Source organism: Peromyscus maniculatus, chromosome 10 (assembly GCF_049852395.1).
Source record: "Peromyscus maniculatus bairdii isolate BWxNUB_F1_BW_parent chromosome 10, HU_Pman_BW_mat_3.1, whole genome shotgun sequence".
Classification (NCBI taxonomy): Eukaryota; Metazoa; Chordata; class Mammalia; order Rodentia; family Cricetidae; genus Peromyscus; species Peromyscus maniculatus.
Window position 1 is genome coordinate 60,689,045 of NC_134861.1, and position 25,689 is coordinate 60,714,733.

The 25,689-nt window shown below is 48.5% G+C and overlaps 2 protein-coding genes across 4 annotated transcripts in view; one reads left to right on the forward strand and one right to left on the reverse strand.

Moving 5' to 3' along the window:
* The window catches only part of Wdr19 (WD repeat domain 19), an 82,956-nt gene extending 60,055 nt beyond the window's left edge, over window positions 1-22,901 (forward strand). For both annotated transcript variants that reach the window (XM_042286023.2, XM_006974601.4), the window contains exons 22-37: window positions 309-449; window positions 526-608; window positions 1,025-1,108; window positions 2,298-2,444; window positions 3,045-3,169; window positions 5,578-5,690; window positions 7,881-7,949; window positions 9,898-9,975; window positions 11,109-11,205; window positions 12,219-12,343; window positions 15,426-15,507; window positions 16,251-16,401; window positions 18,671-18,794; window positions 19,775-19,851; window positions 20,190-20,314; window positions 22,631-22,901. In XM_042286023.2, coding sequence (XP_042141957.2) covers window positions 309-449; window positions 526-608; window positions 1,025-1,108; window positions 2,298-2,444; window positions 3,045-3,169; window positions 5,578-5,690; window positions 7,881-7,949; window positions 9,898-9,975; window positions 11,109-11,205; window positions 12,219-12,343; window positions 15,426-15,507; window positions 16,251-16,401; window positions 18,671-18,794; window positions 19,775-19,851; window positions 20,190-20,301 — 1,608 coding nt within the window. In that variant the 3' untranslated portion in view covers window positions 20,302-20,314; window positions 22,631-22,901. The remainder of the gene's footprint in view (window positions 1-308; window positions 450-525; window positions 609-1,024; window positions 1,109-2,297; window positions 2,445-3,044; window positions 3,170-5,577; window positions 5,691-7,880; window positions 7,950-9,897; window positions 9,976-11,108; window positions 11,206-12,218; window positions 12,344-15,425; window positions 15,508-16,250; window positions 16,402-18,670; window positions 18,795-19,774; window positions 19,852-20,189; window positions 20,315-22,630) is intronic.
* A 697-nt stretch (window positions 22,902-23,598) lies between these two features.
* The window catches only part of Rfc1 (replication factor C subunit 1), a 72,784-nt gene continuing 70,693 nt past the window's right edge, over window positions 23,599-25,689 (reverse strand). For both annotated transcript variants that reach the window (XM_076546340.1, XM_076546339.1), the window contains exon 25: window positions 23,599-24,866. In XM_076546340.1, coding sequence (XP_076402455.1) covers window positions 24,783-24,866 — 84 coding nt within the window. In that variant the 3' untranslated portion in view covers window positions 23,599-24,782. The remainder of the gene's footprint in view (window positions 24,867-25,689) is intronic.

A 25,689-nucleotide genomic window follows, 5' to 3' on the forward strand; every position in this document is an offset into this window, starting at 1 on the left:
ATAATAACCAGTATATTACTTCTAGATATAATATCATACCAAGAGGTATAAAGCAAGTCTTCCTCACAAAGAATAGCAAAAATTTCCTGCTAAGTATAAAAGGTCAAAACCTCAGAGAAGAAAAAACAACTTTATTAGTTGATTTTTTTTAAGTGTTAATTTCAAAATTGTGAGAGTTTCTTAAAATGATAGATGAAAGTAAATCTTAAAACGATAAATGAGAGTAAGTCTTAAAATGATGTATGAGGGTAAATGAACTTGGCTGGCTGAAGTACATTGTGGTAAAAGCCTTTGCCTTGTTGGCGCAGGAACATGACGAGGTGTGCCTGGCCGGAGTGGCTCAGATGTCCATACGAATGGGAGACATCCGTAGAGGGGCCAACCAAGCCCTCAAACACCCCAGCAGGGTCCTTAAAAGAGACTGTGGAGCCATCCTGGAGAATATGAAGGTACTCCTTTGTCTTCGTAAATACTCGGGTGGTCAGGTCATAACATATTTAGTGTCTTGCATTTCCTTTGTTGTAGCAATTTTCGGAAGCAGCCCAGCTATATGAGAAAGGCCAGTATTACGACAAAGCCGCCTCCGTCTACATCCGCTGTAAGAACTGGTAAGGGCTGGCCAGAGTTGGTTTCCGGGTAGATTTGGAGAGGGGTGTGTCTGGGCTCTCCCCACTTGTCTCTGCCACTCCCCCCCCCAATATGGTCTGTTCCCTCACGTGGTTCTGCCTTGCATCTCTGTTATTGCACAGGGGAGTTCACATCCATAATCACTTCCCAGAGAGCGTCCTAAACCAGATAAAGAAAACAAAATCGGTATTTCCCCCAAAGAGTTAACGCACTAGCCTTCATCTTCCCGCCCTGTGGGAAGGGGGTCTCAGGAGAAAAGGCAGTTCAATCTGGTTTGTGTATAGGCGTAAGATGTTTGTAAGCTCATAGCTGCCCTTGAAAAGGAGAGCTAGTTGTGGGCAGGTAACTACTCCTGTTGGGAATGGTGCTGATCTGGTTCTCGACCCGACCTTTCTAGGGCAAAAGTTGGCGAACTTCTGCCTCACGTCTCCTCTCCTAAGATCCACTTGCAGTATGCCAAAGCTAAAGAGGCGGATGGAAGGTATGTAAGTCTCCCAAGTCTGTAAAACCTAAGAGAGCACAAACTTGATGGGTTAGCCATGAGCATGTTCAACCTTCTAGAAGGCGGGCAGAGAAAGAAGGCATTTAACACAGTCCTAGTCGGCCGAAGGAGCAGGCTGTAAACACCGTCTGCCATGGCAGACCTGTACGTATCCAGATAGTCTGCTGCCTCTTCTAAGCGAGGCTGAGTACTGAAGTTTCGGCACAGTATGGCATGAACGTGGTAAGAAAGATGCCTTCAGGATGCAGGGCAGCAAATAGACACACGAGGCCCTGTTGAAGCCACAGTGCGATACTACATAGAGCTATAAAGAGGGACTGACCTAAACGTACTGAGAATTTCCACAGCTTAATAGGAACTAAAAACCACTACTAGGAAAGTGGGCTAAAGAAAAAAAGGCAAGACCCAGAGGGGAAATGCAGTTAGGAGCTGCACTCCTGTGAGCACTGGAAGCCCCGCCCCTGGTGGCAGTAAAAGCATGCCACCATATTTGATGTTGATTTTATTTTGAACTAAACCATGCTGTCACAAAGCTCTTGTGTGTGGCTGATGGAAGCGCAAATTTCTACAGTCTTTGGAAACTAATGTCAGAAGTATCTCTTAAGAGGTCTTTATAGGTTAGTAATGGCTTCCACTTTTAGAAAAGTAACCTTGGGAAGCAGGTGCTGATACATACGTAAATGTCGTGTTGAAATTGGAAGAGCAGAAAGTTATTCTGAGCTGAGAAGTCCTGAGCGCCATCTGGAGGCGAACACACAAAGATTTTGTGTCTTGCTTTTAAAGCCTTATGTCTGTCATTGTGAAGCATTCTGTAATTTCTGTTTTCTAAAATAATTCCACACTGCTATTACTATCTTTCCACTTGAAAATAAAAAACACAGTAGAATGTAAACAAATTACATGCTTTTAATTCATAAGAAAAAACAATCTTCTATATTGGTCCTTTACACTTCATTTATGCACCTCCTAAAAGAGAATGCATTTTAGTAGGCGAGTACCTAATATTTGATTCTGAAGGAGAAAGAAGTTCGAGAAAACAGAGCAACTGCTATCTCCCCAACAGAAAAGTGTCCCCCACATTTGCTGGCTCCTACTCCCCACAAAAAAAAAAAAAAAAAAAAAAAACTGAGAGCGTTGAGAGAGTGTACTTGACCCGTGTCTGTCCCAGGTACAAAGAAGCCGTGCTAGCTTATGAGAATGCAAAGCAGTGGAACAGTGTCATCCGCATCTACCTGGACCACCTCAACAACCCCGAGAAGGCCGTCAGCATCGTCAGAGAGACCCAGTCTCTGGATGGAGCCAAGATGGTAGCCAGGTGACAGCACACTTGTGTATTTGGACCTCCAAAAAAACAAGTGTAAAAGACAGACCCTCCTCCATCAAATGTATAAGTTATTCTTACGTTTTTATTAGCTCTAGATATCAGTGCAATGGGTGTTTGTTGTGGTCAGATGTGAGAATGTGTCGAGTGTAAACAGATAATACAGAACCGCAGTTATGGGATAAGTTTTTTTTTAACCTGGTTGAAAAACTATTTTGTTTCGTCCGTCATGGTATCTGTTGGTTTTCTCATCGCTGTGAGGAACTACCTGACAAGAGCAGCTAGGGGAGAAAGACTTCATTTGGCTCACGGTTCTTGAGAGCACTGTCAATCACGCAGGGGAAGAACAGTGGCGGTCTGAGGAAGGTGCTCAGGGCGGCCAGTCAGGAAGCACAGATCGGTGGATGCGGGGCCCAGCTCACTTTCTCCTCTTACTCAGTCTGGGATCCCAGCCCATGGAATGTGGGCTGCCTCAGACACGCCCAGAAGTGCGCCCCCTGGATGTTTCTAGAGCCTGTCCAGGTGATGAAAGTGACCATCACAGTCATAAGCTTGACATGGGAGAGTCAAGCTAAGGACGGCCCTTTGTCGTAGATTCTTCCTCCAGCTCGGTGACTATGGGTCTGCCATCCAGTTTCTGGTCCTCTCCAAATGTAACAATGAAGCCTTCACCCTGGCTCAGCAGCACAACAAGATGGAGATCTACGCAGACATCATTGGTAAATACCACTGTGTCCCCTCCATACTTCTTAAAGATTTCGTTATCCTAGAAACACTTACAGTCTAACGCTTAGATGGGTGTGTACACAAGCACTCCTGTACAAACCTAAGCCATGTATACACGTATACACATATGTTATTTGCTGGGTTTCTGGCTCCCTGCAGCCTAAAGGTAAGGCGGGATTATACGAAAAGCAGCTGTCAGAAATATAGGGTCAAATCCAAGAGGGGCCACATTTCCCAAACCCTGCTGTTGGGAAATGCAGGATTATCTTAGACAATAAAAATGTTTTCAGAGGCTGGGGAGATGGTGGCTAAGGGGTCAAAAGCACAGGCTGTTCCTGCAGAGGACCCAAGTTCAGTTCCCAGCACCCACATGGCAGCTTACCATGGTTTGCAACTTCAGTTCAGGGGATCTGACTCCGTCCTGTGGCCTGTTTGGGAACCTGCACACACATGCTACATACGAACATGCAGGCAAAACCCTGGTACCCATTAAAAAAGAAAATGTTTTTATAAAACATAGACGTTGAGATACCGGTTCAGAATGTAGGGTTATTTTAAGGAAGCAATATATACTAACTATGGTTTTTAAAGATTTTGGAGATCCAAAACAGACTTTTCTTTTCTGAGAATACATACGTTTGTATGCTTCTTAGATAGGTGCATTTCTAGCACAGGTGAAGTCCTGGATTCAGTCCCCAGCAGTTCCGTTTCAGAAGGGGCAGGCATGGTTTTTCTTGTGTCAGAACACTCACACTGACTCAGTGAAAAGGCTCAGCAGGTAAAGGAGCCTCCCCCAGGACAGACAGACAACCGAAAACCTCGTGGCGGAAGCAGAGAACTGACTCCCTGGTTGTCCTCCAGACTCCACACGCACAAGCCCCGCCACCACACACACAGAGTAAATAAACACAAATTTTCAATTCTTTTCTAAACATTTGTGCTGGAGAGAAGGCTCAGCAGTTAGAGCACTAGCTGCTCTTCCAGAGGACCTGGGTTTGATTTCTAGCACCCACATGATGTAACTCCAGTCCCAGGAGATCCAACACCCTCTTCTGGCCTCCACAGGTACTGCACCCATATGGTGCACAGACATGCATGCAGGCAAAACACCTATACACATAAAAATAAATAATAAAATTATTTTAATTAAAAAAAAAGAACATTCACACTTGTGTGGCTGTCAGCACTGGCTATCTCAAGAACTTTGTCAGCTTCCCACACTACACCTCTGTCCCCACTGAATAATGCCCACATGCCCCTGTCCCCAGCCCCTGCTGACCATTATTCTACTTCATCTTTATGAATTTGACTATTCCAAGTATCTCATATAAGTGTGGTAAGAAGGTGTTTGTCCTTTTATGGTTTTTTTTTTTTTTTTTTTTTTTTGCTTTTGAAGAATGCACAAAGTGCCCCTATGAATTGATAAGAGCCGTGAGAAATTTTATTTCAGATTTCAAGGGAACACATCTGTGGGAGTCATTAGATAACTGGAGGACATAAAGATCTAAAGAAAAAATGAAGGATGGGCAAAAGTAGTGTCAGACCTGGAGGCTGAGGCAGGAGGATGACTTTGAGGCCAACTTGAGTTATATCATAAAGCCCTATAATGGATGGATGGATGGATGGATGGATGGATGGATGGATGGATGGATGGATGGATGGATGGATGGGTAGTGGATGAGTGGATAGAACAACAAGCTTGACTGTGTTTGTGTTGGGGTTTAATTTGGCTTCTAGTTTTCTGAAGCTCTAGATGGGTCATGATTAAAGTTACACACACACACACACACACACACACACACACACACACGGTCGATCCTGCTGTTTTGGGATATGAGATTCAGTCTGAGAATGATAAATTCTCAAAGAACAATAGGAGATCATAGCCCGAATTTTCACATGGACCTCATCCTTTCCTCTCATGATTCCTGTTGTGAGTGAAACAGAGGCAGGACAGTGTTAATATTTGAAGTAATTATGATAAATGCTTTGTGATAAAAACAGACAAGATGGTAGGATTGATGTTCAATGCTGAAGGGCTTTTAGTCTCCTGGGTTATTTTAAGGCTGCGTGTGTGTGTGTGTGTGTGTGTGTGTGTGTGTGTGTGTGTGTGTGTGTGTGTGTTTTGGGGGGGTGCTATGTGGAGGGAGAGCACACATGTCACAGTGTGTGTTTGGAGGCGGGGACAACCTTATGGGATTGGCTCTTTCCACTTCTGTGTAGACCCTGGGGATCAAACTCAGGTCACCAGACGGGCACAGCGTGCTCTTCCCTGACTGAGCCATGTCGCTGGCCCAGCCTCCTGGTTTCAGATTGCCTCTCATAGACACTCGTTTCAGATTGGCAATGGCGGATCATCAGGTTTTCCTCAGATATTTTACTCAGTGCACATGTGTTGCAGGTTCTGAAGATACAACTAATGAAGACTATCAGAGCATCGCCTTGTACTTTGAAGGGCAGAAGAGACACTTTCAGGCGGGAAAATTCTTCTTGCTGTGTGGCCAGTACTCACGGGTTAGTACTTGCCAAGGAAACGTGCCCTGGACAGCACAGGAGTGACTGTAGGAACTACTCCAAACCCCAGGGTACCCCCAGACACTCGACTTGAAGTCTCCCCATTGGCTTCTTCTGTTGTTGGTACTGGAGGTCAACCCAGGCTCTCACTATGTATAGTTGGTTTCTTTTACTCTTTACTCTTTAGGGAGCCTGCCACCCAGCTCCCAAATAAATACACGGAGACTTATTCTTATTTATGGATGCCCGGCCTTAGCTTGGCTTGTTTCTAGCTAGCTTTTCTTAACTTAAATTATTCCATCTACTTTTTGCTCCTGGCTTTTACATTTCTCTATTTCTGTAAATCTTTTCTTTCCTTCTTCTTCCATGTCTGGCTGTGTGGCTGGGTAGCTGGCCCCTGTCATCCTCCTCTCCTTTTCTCCCTTCATTTATTTTCTCTCTCTCCTATTTCTTCCCTCTGCCTGCCAGCCTTGCTTACCCCTCTCTTGCCTTGCTATTGGCCATTCAGCTCTTTACTAGACCAATCAGATGTTTCAGACAGGCAAGGTAACACAGCTTCACAGAGTTGAACAAATACAACACAAAAGAATGCAACACATCTTTGCATCATTAAACAAATATTCCACAGCATAAACAAATGTAACAAACACATCTTCAACTAATATTCCACCACAAACCTGCTAAGCACAAACCTACCAGTGAGCTCCCATGTCACCCTTCAGAGCCATCTTTGAAATCTCCTCCTTCACACAAACATGCACAGGCTCCCAAAATCTCTCACATCTGCCCCATTTTTTCTACGTATCATCCACTGACCCCGAGCCAGGTTTCCCTGCTTCCAGATCCATAGTCTGCTGTGTTTCCTGCCTCTGGTTTCTCTGCCTCTAAGTCATCCTCTTATCCCCCAATAGAACTCGCTTTGCCTAAGGCAGGAAGTACAGTGTCCAAAGAAGAGACATTGGGGTTGAGGTGCCTGTCACTACTGGATCTTGCGCATCTTCCTGAAGGGACCAGATACTGCTTACCCCGGCAAACTGCTGAGTTCAGGAGGCTGAGCCCAGTGCGGTCTGGTCACAGTGTCCTTCAAGACAAACAGAAGCCTAAGTCTCCCAAATTCAAAATATTGGCTGGATTTTTGCATAATGCCTCACTGGCCAAGGAAAACATGTCTGTGAATACAGCCCACAGGCTGCCCGTTTGCCACTTGTGGCCTTTTAGAAGATATCCAGACTTCTTAGCTGGCATGCAAGCTAATTCCCCATCAGTTGGCCAGCCAGCCTGGGCATCCCAAGATGGCCTCAGCGGTTTCTGTGGAAGCATGCCTCACTAGATGCTGGCAGCCAGGCCTTTGCCGGCATCCCCCTCCATCTGCCTCCTCTCTGCTCGCTCAGTGACTACCTCAGAGTTGCAATCTGCACATCTTTGTCCCCTGGCCCCTTTATGTCTTCCACACACACGACCATTTTTGCCTGTCAGAACACCTAAACCGACTTCCCACTAGCCCTTCACAGGTGTGTGTCAGGAACTAAGATGCTTCCTGTTCCTGCCACCGCCTCCTCCTGATCACTATTCTTCACAGACTCCAGCACAGCCACACACACACCCCCAACGGCCATAGGAGCAGGTGTCAATAAATATTAAATGAAAGGCATAGGGGGATCATTCAGCCATAAGCATCTGCCTGACGTGCAGGAGGCTCTGGGTTCCATCTTTAGAAACACACACACACACACACACACACACACACACACACACACACACGATAGAAACAATGACTTAAAATAATTAAATCTTCCTAAGGAAAAGAACTCATTTTACATTTTCATTTTATCATTAATCAGAACTTGGTTCTCTAGAAGGCTCTCTGGATCTATCCATGTTTTAGAACTAGACCCAGCTTTTGAAGTGAATCTGTCAGGGTGGTGGTGCACCGGAACTCAGGAGACAGAGGCAGGTGGGTCTCGGTAAGGTCACAGCCTAGTCTGCATGATGAGTTCTGGACCAGCCAGGGCTGCCTAGTAGCACACTGTCACCAGAGAACAGAGGCAAAAGGCCCAGAACTGTGCAGAGCCCTGGTTGAGATCATGGCACGTCCACATTTGGTCTCTGTGTGTTTTGTGTTAAAGCTGATTTGCCCAGTGCACACAGACAGCCTGATGGTTTTTAGCTGCTGCCCATCTCTCCTTTTAGGCACTAAAGCACTTCCTGAAATGCCCAAGCTCAGAAGACAATGTGGCAATAGAGATGGCCATTGAAACTGTAAGTAAATTCTGAATTGGAACTTCGAAGAGTGCTAATAGTTTATTTAGTGTTTGTTTTAATTTCTGAAGACCTTTCCAGGAGCCAAGAATGTAGCTCATTGGTAGAGTATATTCAGGAAGCCCTGGGTTTAATCCCCAGAACTGTTTGGTGGCACATGCCTGTAATCCCAGGAGGTGGAGATAGGAAGATTCAGGGTTATCCTCTGCTACATAGTTGGTTAGAGGCCAGCCTGGGCTACATGACACCCCTGTCTTAAAACCAAACAGAGGTGGTGGCGCACACCTTTAATCCCAGCACTCAGGAGGCAGAGGCAGGCAGATCTCTGAGTTCCAGGACAGCCAGGGCAACAACACAGAGAAACCCTGTCTCAAAAAAAGAAACAAAGAAACAAAACAAAACAAAAACCCAGAAACTTCCAAATATATGCAAAACTTCACCAACCCATACAATATACTACTCCTGTAGCCATGGTCAGCTTTGACAGCTGTCAACACACAATCTTCACATCCCCACCCTCTTTCCTGAATTATTAAAGCAAACAAGAGCTATCCTTTCACATCAGGACACACTATCTTAGTTAAAGAGAAGTCCTTGTGGGTCCTCCTTTAAGTAGAAATTTCTCGTAGTCAGTTTGGAAAATGCTACTCCATTTCCCATAAACCCACACTGGTGTAGTTCCCTCACACTGATTATTCGAGCTTGCCAGAAAGTTCCCTCACTCTGAAGCTGAAACGCTTCCAAATTGGAAACTCTTTGAACATCATGATGGTGCTTTAAAAGTTTCCATTTTCAGGGTCGAGGGAGGTGGCTCATTGAGTGGGTAGGAGTCCTTGCTGTGAAGGCAAGGACCTGAGTTCAAATCCCCAGAACCCACATAAAAGCCAAGCATGGTCGCATGTGCCTGTAACACCAGCACTGGAGGTGAGGGTAAGATGGGAGGATCCCAGGAGCTTGCTAGACAGCCAGCCTGGCTGAAGTGGCAGGTTTGGGGTCAGTGAGAGACCCTGCCTTAAAACATAATGTGAGAACAGTAGAAGAAACCCAACATCTTCCATTGGCCTCTACCCACAGGCATGCACACACACACACACACACACACGTCTGAGTTCAGATTCTCAGATTACAATGTTCAGCCTGCCTAAGACACAGCACGTATGCTCAAGATATGGAGCTGTTCGAAAAGTATGTTGGTCACTAATCCTGAGAGGTTTTGGTGGCGGTATTGGTGACAGTGGGTTTTTTTGTTTTTTGTTTTTATTTTAATGTGTATGGGTGTTTTGCCTGCACGTAAGTCTGTGCACCACATTTCTGCTGTGCCTGTGGAGGCCAGAAGAGATCATTTGATCCCCCAGGACTGGAGTTCCCGGTGGTTGTGAGCTGTCATATGGGTGCTGGGAATTGAACTCAGTTAACTACTGAGCCATCACTCCAGCCCCTGGGGTGTGTGTGAGAGTGTGTGTGTGTGTGTGTGTGTGTGTGTGTGTGTGTGTGTGTGTGTGTGTGTGTGCGATTTATTTATGTGTATGTGGGGGAAGGAACCCATGGAAGCCAGAAGGTGTTGGATCCCCTGAAGCTAGGTCCTCTGGAAGAGCAGCAGATGCTCTTAACTGCTGAGCCATCCCTCCAGACCCTTAATATTCTTATTGAAACATCCAAGAAGTGCATTCTCTGTGTATACAAAGGAAAAGATCATACTTTGTTACAAGCAGCTAAGAAAAACTACAGCTTCTAAGGATGGAATTTCATTGAGGAAGACTATAAACCAATGAAAAAGGACTCCGGGCTAAATTGTATTTCAAGTCATTTACTTGGTGTTTTTATTCTTAGGTGTTTTTTATTCCATTTCCTTAGCAGAAAGTTGTTAGCTCTTCTGCTCTGCCCTCACTCCCCATCCCTGCTGAGTTTAAGATGCAGGATTTAACGGGGTTTCTCTCCTGTGAACCAGGTGGGCCAGGCCAAAGATGAGCTTCTGACCAATCAGCTGATAGACCATCTGATGGGGGAGAGTGACGGCATGCCGAAGGTATGGGGCTCTCTGGGGTTCATGCCTCGGCCTGACCTGTCCTCTTATGACCTGCCATGCCTTTGCAGACTGTCGAAGTGTCACCCTGAAAGTAGCCACACCCACATCAGAGGATGCATGAATGCCACTCTGACCGGGGCCCTGCGCAACAGCCACGCCCTTTGGCGGAACCGCCCTCCCAACCACAGTTTTTTCTAAACTGTCACAGTTTTGTTTATTCTAGACACCGTGTAAAGCAATCATTGAAACTGTTGACTTAGCAATGAGCCCTAAAAATGACAGTGTGTATTCATATTTGTACATTGGAGAATTAATATAAAGTCGTACTAGATGTAAGTGTAAATCACTGTAAGGTCGAGGCTAAGAGCATCTGTCAGAATCCATGGCCCCTGCATGTTACTAAAGAGATCCACCTGCTCCATCTTGATGAGGACAGATGTGATGTCTTAGGAAGTGCCCAGAGCGCTTTGTCCTCCTCCGCCTCCATGTTGGAAGCCATCTGCTGTGACAGACTCTAGCCACTGGTGTGGAGAGGCAGCCATCCCCTCACGGTAGGGAAGAGACCGAATCTCTGCACCCATCGCCCTTATCATCCAGATAAAGGCACTGAGACCCAGAGGGGCTTGGGTGACTTGTCAGAAGACACAGTCCCTCGTGTGCCGTCTCACACCGCTCCCATTAGGCCCACTAATTTTAATAAACTGGACACCAGCCCCAAGTACAGAGAGAAATCAGCCTCCGTTTGCAATCGGTGGAAATGGTTAAGGGGAATTATAATCAGAGAAGACTTATATCAGTGTTAAGATGTCCATTCCCCATCCCCGGAGAGGCTGTGTGGAGCAGGGTCAGGAGTAGAATGCATCCTGGTCACTGCTCCAGAGCCTCGCTGTCCCTCTCCCTGGGTTCACTTACCATCCACAGAATGAGGACCGGGGAGGTCTGAAGGTTTCGTCAGTTTCCTAACCACTTAGAGTAAGTTCCCGCGCAGAGTAAGCTGTGCCCGCTGGCTTTTTAAAACGTCCCTTCTGGTACTGGAAGCTGAACGTGGTTGTGACTGAAAGGCGCACTTAGAAGTGTTTCTCCCCCTTGGCTAATGAAGAAAGTGATGTTTCACTAATGGTTTTGTGCACCAGGATGCCAAGTACCTGTTCCGCTTGTACATGGCGCTCAAACAGTACCGTGAGGCCGCCCGGACTGCCATCATCATTGCCCGCGAAGAGCAGTCTGCAGGTGCGTCCCTAACTCTGATGGGCTTCAGGGGTGCTGGGGATCAACCAGGGGGCCCTGCCCATGCAGGGACAGTGCTTTACACCGAGCTGCAGGTAATGGAATAGAGCCCAGGAGAGAGGAGCTAGCTTCTAGCCTAGGCTTGCTCTGACCCCAGAGGACCAAGCAGATGGCCTTTTCTAGGATTCAAAGAAGGAAAAATCATTCCCCGTCCCAGGGCATGTGGGTAACCGTGCTGAGGCCTTCTCTTGCTGGACAGTTTCTTCTCTGTAACTGCATTCTGGGAGCTCAGGACCCAGACAGAACTGGGCCAAAGTTCTGCCCTTGAGGGTCATGATTAGAAGAGAAAGAAATTGAGTTCAGAGTTGTTATTCAGGGTGACAAATGAGACTAGAGAGGAATATAGCCAGAAAGGACGAGGGCTTCCTAGGAACAAGGTGTGGGCAGAGATGGAGGATGGAGATGATGACCGGGGTGAAGGACCAGAGAGCAAGGGATGAGGAGACGGTGCCACGGGCGAGGCCAAGAAGGGCTGAGGAGGTGGCGGGCTTTGAGCCTCTGCCTCGGAATGTTCACTGGATCTCACTGCCTTTGAGGGCTCTGGTTTTGTGGTTCTGGGGATAGCACCTCACACATAACTAGATATCCTGCCACAGAGCTGCAACACCCATCCCCTTTGGTGGCCTGGGGTGTGGCCTGGGGGTGTTGGGCTTGAGGTAAGGCTTGAGGTTTTAGAAACCCTGACATCCTCACCGAGCTCCAGAGGAAGCTAACCATGGGCCTGAGGAGGAGGCTGGACTTGAAGGACTCGGGATTCAGCACACTTTGGGGGTCACCTCTAAGGCACCACCGTTTTTTCCCTGGAGTGACTCACTGGCTGTCATTACCATCAACAAAAATAGAAAAGCCGTTACATTGCCATATGCGTGAAATGCTGTTCGTAACGTGATTCACAAATGCGTTGTGAGGCGAGGGTCGCGTCTTCTGCAGTGACACCCCTCTGCTCTCTTTCCAAGGAAACTACCGGAACGCGCATGACGTTCTCTTCAGTATGTACGCAGAACTGAAAGCGCAGAAGATCAAAATCCCCTCGGAGATGGCGACCAACCTCATGATCTTGCACAGCTACATACTCGTGCGGGTGAGGCCCGGAGGGGTGGGGTGGGGTGGGGTGGGGTCCCACCTGCCAGGTCTGCTCACGGACGGACGGGGCTTCCTTGAGGTGCCTCTCCAAGCATTGGAACCAGCTCCTGCGTCTCTGTATTCTCGGGTAGCAAAAGCAGCGTAGGCCGACTCCAGATTGCTGCCATGTGTAGACAGGGCAGGAAGTGAGTAGTTAAGTGAGTAGTTACGGTAGTGACTCCTGAGAGGAGACGCCTGAAGCTTCGAGCTGCAGCGGCTTCCTCCTGGGAGGGAGCTGTGAGGTTTCAGAGCACTAAAGCCATTCAGGTGGGAGGAGAGACGCCGCAGACTTCAGACTTCGCCGCCGCCATGTGTATTTGTCCATGTTTTGGTTTTCGGTATTGTTGTTGTTTCGGTCGCAGGATCTCCCCATGCAGGCTGGCCTATTTGTTTCTGCTTGTGTATTTGGAGCCTTTCTGTTCGGTTGCTTTTGTTTTTGTATTTTTTGTATATGTAGAGATTGGGATTGAGCCCGGGGCCTCAGCATGATAGACAAACACTGTGCCTCTGAGCCGCATCCCATCCTGGTGTATTGGGGTTTGGTTTGGCTTGGTTATTGTGGTTTTTTTTTTTTTTTTTTTTTTTTTTTTTTTTTTTTTTTTTGGTTTTTCGAGACAGGGTTTCTCTGTGTAGCTTTGTTCCTTTCCTGGAACTCCCTCTGTAGACCAGGCTGGCCTCGAACTCACAGAGATCCGCCTGCCTCTGCCTCCCGAGTGCTGGGATTAAAGGCGTGCGCCACCATTGCCGGGCGGTTATTGTTTGTTTTAAGACAGAGTCATGCTGTTTATTCCTGCCCGGCCTGGAACTTAGCGTGGAAAACTGGCTAGTTTTGAATTGTGGTGATCTTGCTGCCTCTGCCTCCCATCTCCAGGGCTAGGATCACAGCGTGTACCACCGTGCCTGGCTTCTGTTTTGTTTACAATTTACCTATTTTTATCACCTTAACCATGTGTGTATGGGTGTGTGCACATGAGTGTGGTGCCCACAGGAACCACGGGCATGGGATCCCCTGGAGGTGGAGTTACAGTGAGATCCACCCACCACTGGTACAGGGACGGAACTGGGGTGTGCTGAGCCGTCTCCCCAGTCCCTGCATATGTGTGTCATTCACTTAGGGCTTCAGTTTACGGACCTCCCCAAAACGGCAGTGATGTCAAGTTCTCTCTATGGTGTGCTAAGACGGTTGTCTGTCCAGAACAGCGAGCTCCTTCAGCCTTGATGACCCCTCACAAAGTCCAGTTATAAAGGATTTAAATCCTGATTATCAGCTACTTAAACACAGTTCAGCAGAACTTTCTAGTGGTGGAACTGTTCATGTCTGTGCTGACTGTTCGTGTCTGTGCCCCGTCCCCCACCGCCGGGTCTGGCTGTGGAGCACTTGGGTGGATGGAGCTGGCCCAGCAGACAGCGTGGACTTTGAACTTTATGTAGTTTTAATTTTCAGACTTCCATAGCCATGGGAGACTACACAGGCCCGAAACACTGATTATAAAGAGTAGGCATTTAGACGCCAACATCCGGCCCTGAGGGTGTGTGCCTCCCTTCCGGGCACCCAAAGGACCGAGGGCTGGAGAGGCAGAGGGGCCGTTCCCAGCTTCAGACGTGATAAAGGAGGTCAGCGGCTCAGGAGTGCGAACCCAGCAAAATGGAGGCATAAGAAGTGGGGAAGGGGGCTGGCGAGATGGCTCAGTGGTTAAGAGCACTGGCTGCTCTTCCAGAGGTCCTGAGTTCAATTCCTAGCACCCACATGGTGGTTCACAACCATCTGTAATGAGATCTGGCACGTAGGCAGAACACTGTATACATAATAAATAAATAAATCTTTAAAAAAAAAAAAAAAAGAAGTGGGAAAGGGTTCAAAACAAGGTGGTGGGGGATGGAGCAGAAGCAAGAGCAGGTTCTGGAAGGAGCTGCCCAAGCAGAGCTGGCCCTCAGCTGCCCAGGACCTGTCCCTTCCACGCTGAGCCAGGCTTCCGCTCCCCTCTATGGCCCAGCACCCATGGGACTCCCCCTTTGTGCCAGTCTCTCGTAGCATCATGCGCTGCCAGGACGTCCTAAACTGGTGACTGTGGTATCAAACCCGCGTAACCCGTGGGGCTGGGCATGGTGGCTCACACTTTGAATCCTAGCACTTCGGAGGCAGGGGGAGCTCTTTGAATCCCAGGACAGCCTGGTCTACATAGTGAGTTCGAGGACAGCCAAGGCTACATAGAGAGACCCTGACTCAAAAAAAACAAAACAAGGCCGGCAGTGGTGGCGCACACCCTTCGTCCCAGCACTTGAGAGGCAAAGGCAGGCAGATCTCTGAGTTTGAGGCCAGCCTGGGCTACAGAGTGGGTTCCAGGACAGCCAGGGCTTCACAGAGAAACCCTGTGTTGAAAAACCAAAAAAAAAAGACAAAAGACAAACAAAAACAGTTTGAAGAAATGGATGTAAATTGTCACCGTCTCTTCGTGGCTGTGGGACTGGGCGTCTGCCTGCCGCAGCCTCATCCCACCCAGCCTCAGCCCTCCTGGCTTCCCAAACTCCATGCATACTGGCCTCGCTTTCAACCTCCCAGCCCAGGCTGGACTCACCTCTTTCACAGGCTGCCCTTCTCCTCCCTCCCAGACCTTGACTCACTCGGCACTCAGGTCTGAGACAACTCATTACCCCACAGAGGCCGGTAAAAGGTGGCCCGGGAATTTACCTGGTGTCCCAAGGCAGAATACAATACTGAGCATAGCTATGGTGTCAGGTGCCATGTTGGAGGAGGACATAGGACAGAGCTGTGGTGTCAGGTGCCAGCTGTTAGAGGGGGACATAGGACAGAGCCGTGGTGTCAGGTGCCATGTTGGAGGAGGACATAGGACAGAGCCGTGGTGTCAGGTGCCATGTTGGAGGAGGACATAGGAAGCAGAGCCCTGTGGCAGGAACAAGACAAGGCTTGGGAATCTCAGCTCAGTCGTGTCTGGGCCACAAGCAATGAACTGTTTGGGGAAAGAAAGCGTGGATTGGAGCTCATATAAGGCTGCAGGAATGAAAGACATCATTTATTTCAGATTCATGTTAAGAATGGAGACCATATGAAGGGGGCGCGCATGCTCATCCGCGTGGCCAACAACATCAGCAAGTTCCCATCTCGTAAGTCCTGTCCCAACAGAGCTCTGTGCACGCTGGGACCTCAGTGTTGAGGCGCGCCCTCCCCCAGCCAGGCATGGTCGCAGCCCCCTGTGTTGTCAGATCATTTATCTCCACAACAGTTCCAGAAAGTGGTAGGCTGGGGTCCCCAAGACCACCCCAGAATTTGATACTTCTCCCAGAAACTACCCCTTGCAAGCCTGGCTTCTGGGAAAGCTCCTGTCTCCTTTCTTCCTGTCTCCTGTCATCCTAACATTCTTAAATGAACAGACTTCACCATTCAGTGTGACAGGTGTCAACAAACTTGCTCTAAAGAGCCAGATGTTAACATCGTAAGCCATTTGGTCTGTCACAACTATTCTGCCACCATTTGGTGGTAACAATATGTAAATGAATGGGTAGGGCTGGGTTCTAATAGAACTTTAATTTCTGGATATAGAGATCTCATCCTCAGACAGTTTTAACGTGTCACAAAATAATACTTTGTTATTTCCTTTAGCCATTTAAAAATGTAAAAACCGGGGGTTGGGGATGTAGCTCAGTGGTAGAGCACTTGCCTAACAAGCACAAGGCCCTGGGTTTGATCCTCAGCTCCAAAAAAAAAAAAAAAGTAAAAACCATTCTCAGATCATGAGCCATACAAAAGTCAGAGGGCCACACTTGGCCCTTGTAGGAATTCACCACCTTGTTCTCGCTCAGTTTGTTTTTGAGACATGTCTCCTTTCTGCTCCCGGTGTGTCCCGCAGACATTGTGCCCATCCTGACGTCTACTGTGATCGAGTGCCACAGGGCAGGCCTGAAGAACTCTGCTTTCAGCTTTGCAGCCATGCTCATGAGGCCTGAATACCGAAACAAGATTGATGCCAAGTACAAGAAGAAAATCGAGGCCATGGTCAGGTGGGCAGACGTAGCCATTTCTACTGTCCAGTCACACCTTTGGGGTATTTTTCAGATGGGGCTTCTAATTTACACGGGCTGACTAAAAAAGTGGGTGGGGGAGGGGCGGGGTGGATGACTGACTGCTGCTATCAACTTGACTGAATTTAGAGTCACCTAGGAGACACACCTTTGGGTATGTGTATATGGATGCCTCCAGAGACTTTTGTGCCCTGAATGCAGGCTGGAGTCCCAAGCTAAATAAAAAGGAAAAGCGAGTGGGCTGAGCATCCACGGTTCGAAATCCCCAGTCATCATTCAGACTTTGAGTCTGCCAGTGGTCAGTTCATTGATAAAGGCAGAGCCTCCATGATCAACACTCCCCAGAGGCCCTCTCTGGACAGTGCTGGCACTGGGGAGCATGGCCGCCTTTTGTGGGGACACTGAATCCTAGACATAAGACGTAGAAAACATCACTTGAATCTGCAGAAGGAAAACTCAGCAGCTATTCACTACTTAATCAGAGCAGTGACCGTTATAACCAGGGGACCCTCGACCCAACCAGGCAGAACGACTCACTGGTAACAGAAGCCAGCGGGACTTAGTGCTGTCCCAGTTAGGGTTACCGTGGCTATAATGGAACCCCATGACCAAAAAGCAAGGGAGAAAGGATTTATTCGGCTTACACTTACACTTCCGTAAATGTTTAGTGAAGGAAGTCAGGAACTCAAACAGGGCAGGAACCTGGAGGCAGGAGCCAGAGGCCAGGGAGGCATGCTGCCTACTGGCTTGTTCCCTAGGACTTGCTCAGCCTGCTTTCTTACAGAACTCAGGACCACCAGCCCAGGGGTGGCCCCACTCACAGTGGGCTAGACCCGCCCCATCAATCAATTAAGAAAATAGCTACATGTTTGTCTACAGCCCAATCTTTCTTTTTTCTTGTTTTGTTTTGTTTTGTTTTTTTGAGACAGGGTTTCTCTGTGTAGCTTTGGTGCCTGTCCTGGATCTCACTCTGTAGACCAGCCTGGCCTCGAACTCACAGATATCCTCCTGCCTCTGCCTCCCTAGTGCTGGGATTAAAGGCGTGTGCCACCACCACCGCCGCCACCTGGCTCTACAGCCCAGTCTTTTTTTTTGTTGTTGTTGTTTTTTGTTTGTTTGGTTGGTTTTTTTTTGTTTTTTTTTTTGTTTGTTTTTCGAGACAGGGTTTCTCTGTGTAGCTTTGCGCCTTTCCTGGAACTCACTTGGTAGCCCAGGCTGGCCTCGAACTCACAGAGATCCTCCTGGCTCTGCCTCCCAAGTGCTGGGATTAAAGGCATGCGCCACCGCCGCCCGGCCAGCCCAGTCGTATAGAGGAACTTTCTCAATTGGTTCTCCCTCCTCTCCAGTGACTCTAGCTTGTGTCAAGTTGACATAACACAGGCCAGGCGGTGGTGGCGCACGCCTTTAATCCCAGCACTCTGGAGGCAGAGGCAGGAGGATCTCTGTGAGTTCAAAGCCAGCCTGGGCTACCAAGTGAGTTCCAGGAAAGGCGCAAAGCTACACAGGAGAAACCCTGTCTCAAAAAACAAAAACAAACAAACAAAAAAAATTTGCCAACACAAATGCTAATCAAGGCAGGATCTACCTACACCACGGCAGAGCTTTGAGGCTGGTCGAGGCTGCATGAGCACACCTTTTCTAAAGACCGGTCAACCTAAGTGGCCTCAAACCAAGTCAGTCTGACCCAGGGACAGTTCCAGTGTAGAGACAATTCCAGTGTAGAGAGCACTAGGGGGAAATGTGACTGCAAGATGGACAGATGGCTCTCGTGCCACACTGACCAGCGCTGAGCCTGGACTGACCTTTCTCTAACCCACACAACAGGACTGGCCTGTGGCTATGTGCTAGTCACCAGTGGCTTACATGTGAAAACAGAATAACCTTTAAAACGTCGTCCTTTGAACTACAAAGCTCCGTGTGGCTCACGCCACCACATTGGATGTCACAGAATTAGGACATGCCCACTAGCCCAGCAGTGTCTGTCAAAGCGGCGCTGGGTGGCCTTTACTTGAGTTCCACGGAAGGGAGATGGGAATCCCACACTCACTCCCGTCACACCAGTGCATCGCGGTGCTTGTGAACGCCGGCTGGACCTGCCTGGCCGGGCCCGAGTGCGCTTCATCTTCCCAGGCCCTGGGCCCGGCTGCCAGGGAGCTGGGGTGGAGCTGGGCCTGTGAAGAACTAGTTCTTTCCAGACAGTGCCGCTTCTCAAGTGGTGTTTGTGAATGACATGTGACGCTTTCTCCAGGAGACCGGATACGTCTGAGACAGAAGAGGTCACAACCCCGTGCCCATTCTGCCAGTTTCTTCTCCCGGAGTGTGAGCTGCTCTGTCCCGGCTGCAAGAACAACATCCCCTACTGCATTGCCACAGTAAGTGTCTCCGTACCAAGGTCCCTTTCCTCCGGAATAGTTGATATACTCACGTGTCCTGCACCGTGGACACTATCCTGACTCAGTTTCCAGAACATCAGCATGAAAGCCCACGGTCAGCAGGTGAGGTTCAGAGCGCACAGGGGAAGGCCCTCTCCAGAGCTAGGTACCTCACACTCAGCGGTTGAGGGCTGTGCTCTCATGTGCTTTTTCTGCTCTCTACTGGCCTCGTAGCACAGTGCAGTCTGCTTCTCCTGGTACCTTTGTCCTGAGGTCAGCTGCATTGGTGAGATGCCACACCTGCCTTACTATGGCATTCATAACTCGTAGTTTATTTCTGCCATTAAGACCTATTGGGCCGGGCGATGGTGCCGCACGCCTTTTTCCAACACTCAGGAGGCAGAGGCAGAGGCAGGTGGATCTCTGTGAGTTCGAGGCCAGCCTGGTCTACAGAGCGAGCTCCAGGACAGCCAGGGCTGCAGAGAGAAGCCCTTTCACAAAACCCCATCCTCCAAAAAGACTTACTATCAGAAAACTAAAATGTCAAATTTGTTCATTCCTTGGCTACCATAAACTATACTTTGAAGACAGATAAATTCACATATTGGCCGGGCGGTAGTGGCGCACGTCTTTAATCCCAGCACTTGGGAGGCAGAGGCAGGCGGATCTCTGTGAGTTCGAGGCCAGCCTAGGCTACCAAGTGAGTTCCAGGAAACATACAAAGCTACACAGGGAAACCCTGTCTCGAAAACCAAAAAAAAAAAAAAAAAAAAGAATCACATACTGAAAGAAAAAGCTGAAGTTTAGTCCATCTTTAAACCTGAATCTGCTAAGTCAAGCCCAGCTGTAGCCCTTGGCTGCATCTTTCTAGACAGCTGCCCCCTGCAAGAAGTGGCGGTAGTGTCCTAAGTCAGAGCCTGTCCTCGGCTGTGGTTTGCTCAGTGTTTCTGAGATGCCGAACGTCACTCTTCCGTCTCCAGGGCCGACACATGTTGAAAGACGACTGGACAATGTGCCCGCACTGTGGCTTCCCTGCGCTGTACTCAGAATTCAAGATGTGAGTGTCTGTCCTTTCCCCGGTCCCACAGCTGGGTCCGGAAACAGGCCGCTTGTCCTCCATCCTTCCCTGTGAGGGCTCCGCACTCTCTATTCCTAAAGACCCACGTCTGTATTCTTGGAAGAACCTCTCGTGACCTCTGAGAGCATCCTCCCCTAGGGGGGTCTCGCATGACCCCGAGTCCTTATCCCTCCTCAGTGGATGGATGCGTTAAGACGTGTGGGGGCGTGGGGATGCAGAGGTGCAGGCAGGTGGCTGGTTTTCCCATTAGCTTAACCCGAAGATAAAGACATGTTAATTATATATTGAATTTACTCTGCATTTGTCTCCCCAAACAGCTTACTAAACAGTGAAAGCACATGTCCCATGTGTTCAGAAAGATTAAACTTCAGTCAGCTGAAGAAAATTTCCGACTGCACCCAGTACCTGCGGACAGAGACGGAACAGTGAGCAGCCGGCCCAGGTAAGGACCCCGCCATGCACACTCCTTCCAGGCTGCGCAGCCCAGGGGCCGCACGGCTTAACTCCTCGGGTTGGCATCGACTCCTTTTTATGTAGAACGTAATTGTCAGAGTTCAGTGGACAACGAACTTACTTATTTCAATGTTAAAGTGCAAGTCATATGGTTTCCCACGTGGTTATTTAGCCAAGCATCATGAATTCTAATGAGACTGTATTTTATCAAACTATATGGAGTTCTTAATAGGCCCTTAAGCCAGCTTTCTTTAAATGGGAGCTGAACTATTTGACGTACAAAGTCTGACTTCCAGAGATTTTGAAGTCTCAGTTTCTTTCCCTAAGTCTCACTTTGGCCACACAAAGCTACACAGACACTCCTCTACCTCATTCCAGGGACAAGGATTTTTGCTCACAGGGTCACACACAGGAGGGAGGCAGAGGAATGTAGTCTCTAGTTAGGAAGCCCAAACCTGCTAAATATCAAGAGCTTTTACTACAGGGGGAGGGAGAGAGAGGTCACCTCTGTATTAGGGTTTCTATTGCTGTGAAGAGACACCATGACCACGACAACTCTTATAAAGGAAAACATTTAATTGGGGTGGCGGCTTACAGTCGGAGGTTCATCCATTATCATCATGGCGGGCGGGACATAGTGGCGTGCAGGCAGATGTGGTGCTGAGGAGCCGAGAGCTCTACATCTTGATCCAAAGGCAGCAGAAGCAACTGTCACATGAGTGTAGCTCGAGCTTTACCTCCAGTGACACACTTCCTCCAAAGCAACACCTACTCCAGTAAAGCCACACCTCCTAATAGTGCCGCTCCCAAGGGGGTCATTGTCAAACCACCACAACCCTAATAGAACATCCTGAACTTGCCCTGGTTAAAATGGAATTCTAGGTCTCAGTCACACACATACAGGCTTGGAGCTAGCCTCAGCCTGCTTCCATCCGCCTCATTGGCCTTTTTGCCGTTCCTGAACCATGGGGCTGTTTTCACAGGGCGGCAGCCTTCTAGGCCCAGCAGCGTACACAGCTTCCCCACGTCCTCACCGAAACCGAGTATTCTGTCCATTTCCAGTGAGTGTGCCGCAGCGTGCCGCTGGGGTCCAGTTGCGTGGATATTCTAACACTGTGTAGACCATCCTTCGGGGTGCTTGTCGGCCATTTGTGCAGCCCTCAGGTCTTAGCCCAGGTTGGGTTGGATTGCCCTGTGTGAGTTCTAAGAGTTGACTCTCTAATCTACATCTAGATGCAAGCTTCAGGGTGTACTGTTGGCAGACACTTTCTCTGTGGGCTTCTTCACTTTCTTGTTCTCTTTTCAAGGCACAGAAATGCCAAGCTCGGGTCACCAGGACCCCTTTTACCCAAAGAGCCATCTCACAGACCCCTAGCTTTGAAACAGGGTTTTCCTATAAATCAAGCTGGCCTCGAACTTGCAGTGATCCTCCTGCCTCTCCCAAGTCTTAGGATTAAAGGCTTGCCATACCAACCCTCACTAACCTTTTCTATTAGGATATTTTTTTAAAGAAAGACCTCCAGTCTAATTAGTTTTTTCTTAGTTTTCTGAATGTTGAATTTTGCCAATGAATTGTGTGAGGATAAAGGTTTCTCCCTTTATCCCATTTAGTAGGTTATATTGATAAAATAAATTTATCCCATTTAGTAGGTTATATGATAAAATAAAATCAACTTTTATTCAGGGGATAAACTCATCATGACGTGGTTTCTAGCCATCCCCCTGCCTCAGGGACTCTCGGGTGCAGACAGACACATGGCCCTGAATCTAACCCAGCAGATTCTTTCAGAAGATGACATCCTCCGGCTGCTACCTGGGTTGCTTTCTAATACCTCTGGGCAGTTAGTTGCTTATTACATTTTGTCTCAAATTCATACCTTTGTGTGTCTTTACCACCTCTAAAAGTGGAGCCTTGTCAAGAAAGCTCCCAGGCTCTCTCCAGATCCTGCCTTGCATCACGGTATGCGACACATGATAGAAACCTAAACTGTGGCGTATCAGCCATGTCGGGATTACACACTGCCATGGTGGGGTCTCCTTTGCTACTGCTCCCCAACTTCCCTCAGAGACGGAACCTACCTGTTTCATCTCCACAGCCCGCCCGGCACCCTGGGCATGTGCACATCCCTCACAGGAGGGGCTCCATCAGCACTCCCACCAGCCTGCCGTGAGCTGTGTTCAGGAAGCTCAATGCTGTCTGTCTGTCCGTAGGGCTCCTGGGCTCCGGAAGTGTCAGGAAATACAGCTTTATTAAAGGCAGGCCACCTGAGAGCTTCCTAAAGGCATCTGTTTGTCCCTTTCTTAGACGTTGCTCCTGAGTAGATGGCATCTCCCCTCAGGAGGCTGTGCCCACCCCTGGCAGCCCTGGAGACTGATCCTCTCTGGATACGGAAAGATAAAAGAGCCCAGCACATCCCGCTTCCGCAGTGACAACCTGCTCTGTACTGAACTTTGTGTGTTTCCTCTGCGAAGTCCTGCACAGCGCGCTCCACACGTTAATAGTGTATTCATTGTAAATACCCAGTTTTCTAATAATTTTTTTATTTATCTCCTTTAAAATAAAATTGTTGACTAGATTTGTAACATTTTCCTGGATTTGTATAGAGAAAGTGATGAAGGGCGTGGCTTGGAGCCTTATAAAGTCTGGCCAGGACGGACAGAACACTGCAGGGTCTGTCCCTTGAACAAAACACCAAAGACAATCCTCTTTACAAAGTGAATAAACGTAGTATCTGTCTGCTCATTCTGCTGACGATGGAATTCCTACTGTGAAATTAACTCCTTTAGTTTCCCCGGAAACATGTCTTCTTGGGGGCTCACTAAGCGGTACACCTTAAGGAGAGGTCACCAGTCCTAAGCCTCCCGTTACCTCCTCACCCCACTGAGGAAGAGTCACAGCCACCTGGCATCTGTGAAGCCAAGCCCGTTGTATTCTGGGATTTACGGGCCTCAGCTTTCACTTGTGAGCACACTCATTCTAGAACGTCAGGAATTCATTTGTTTATAACTTCAACAGGTCAACACTCTAAAAGAAACTGTCTTTACAGCTTGCTTACAGCACTCATAATTGAAATTGTAACTATATTAAATAAGGAAACACCACTTTTTTGTTCTGAAAGCAAGCAGAAGACTGGGCCTTTCCTGGAATGTCTGTCCGTCTGAGGAATGTCTGTCCGTGCATGGATGAACGTGCACACGAGTCTCCTCTTAGTGAGGAAACCGTCCGTGCAGCAGCCAAGTGTCAACAGAGAAGTGAGGGCAGGACTCAGAGGCTCAGGCTTCAGGGCAGTTTATTTCCATAATGAACCCATTTCCAGGAAACACACTTTTTCACACTCGTTATTACACTTGCAATGTCTCCAGGACTTTGTCTCCTCTCCCAACAAGGCCATGCATCCTCCGGGCAGAGCATGGTCCTTATATTCTTTTTGGCATATACCTCACAGAGGCAGCATGGTCCTCTGCGCACTTGCTGATTTAAAAATAGTTAAACACCTAAAGGCCAGGTTACATCAATGGCCCCAGGGTCCTTCAACAAGCACAGTTCTAGATACATTGGAAACTTCAGTAGGGATATGAACCCCATCACGGACAGTACCTCCAGCCATAATGGACCAGCCTGTGAATCTGCCCCATCCTGGACGCTATGGTTTCCCCCGAAGGCTGAGACTGCAGGAAGACAGGAATGTGTGGCAGTCCAGTGTCTGCACACCCGACTAGCCAAGAGGCCTCTGAGACTACAGCAGCAACGTGGTCAGTGCAAAGGGATGCTGGGATTCTAGCTCCTCACCTGCAGACCCTCAAGTCACAGGGTATGCCGGATGTTTTAATCCAACCAAAGTAACCAGGGAAGGAACATACCAGCGTAACATCTGGCTGTACAAGATGCCAATCTTAAGAATGATCCATGCATTACATGGACATTTGGTTCTTGATTCATACTCTGCAAGATACCTGAAAATGGACCAAGAATGCTCAGCTCCAGGTGGTAGCTGCTTTGTATTAAGGTTTATTTACAGAATTTCACCATAAAATAAGAACTACCATGTTTTTAAAAAAATCAGCACTGGTCCTCTTAACGGCCATTAGGAGAAACTTAAGCTACAAGGATGCCTCTCTGTTCCACTGCCCAGACTGGCTATGGTTAACTAACATCCGGCTCAAAGCCTGTGTGGGGACTGAGTACTGAGTCTACAGTCACCCTGGATCCCAGCAATCTAATCGGTGGGCAGGGACAGTGCAGGCCTGGGGCAGTCCTCTGCACCTCTATAAGAGGTGCGTGAGAGCTGGCTAGTCCGACCGTCTAGCTGTACCGTCCTTTGTAAGGGGACCAGCAGGCCACCCACCCCACTGTCTACACATGGTTACTCTGGCAAAGGGAAGGCTTCCGTTCTCTGGACCAGCTGGACTAGCCGAGAGGGTAAGTGAAAAGCAGCTATTGGAACTCAACAACGGGTTCATTTCTTCCAGCTTCTTCCTTTTCCTCTTTTGGACTCCTTGTCTTTTTCTGGTTTTGAAGGCTTTGAAGATCTTGTCTTTTTCTGTGGAGGAGAGATAACACAAACGGTAGGTAAACGAAACGACAGCATAATCTTTGCCCACAATTTAATTAGAAACGCAAGGTCACAGGTCTCTACCGCTGCCCCCAGGGCACCAACCACGCCTCCTCTTAGAGCCTTGAGAGGTGGCAGCGCAGAGGACACCGACTCAGACCTAGAACTAAGGTGCGCCCCGTCTAAGGCAGTTTCCTGCACTCAGAACACGGTGTTCTTAGGAAAGCCAGAATAATGGAGGGGCAGCTGACAGATATGACAACGTCTACGTGACGAACTTCCTTCCCTTTTAGCCTCTCACGGAGGATCTAAGCATACTCGCTTTGTGATGAGGGGAGAGACGAGGAGAGAGGGAGCCAATTCAACTGCAAAGGGCCTGTTCCTACAGACGACACGCAGCCCAGGAGGAGTCAGAACCGCACACACGGTGCAGGAGAGAAGGCTGCACCCTTCGCCCTGGCAGCTGTGAACAGCTGGCTGCTTCCGTGCCTCATTCAAATCGTTACCAGCAGAGACAAATTACCAAGTTTTTCTCAGAGAAATTCTTACAGGCAAATAACAAAAGTGAGCAACAGGTTTGTTTAAAACGTTTTTCTGTTTATGCTATAAGATGCCCCTGTGATATGAAAGCATACACCAATCACCAAGTAAGTATAAACAGTACTCTGGGCAGGGGTGATGACCACTCGGTGGGTACATACTTGCTGCACAAGCTTGAAGGCCTGAGCTGAGACCCTCAACACACACATGAAGCAGGGTATGGCAGGTAGCACACTTCTCTAACCTCAGTGGTAGGGAGTGGGGGAAACAG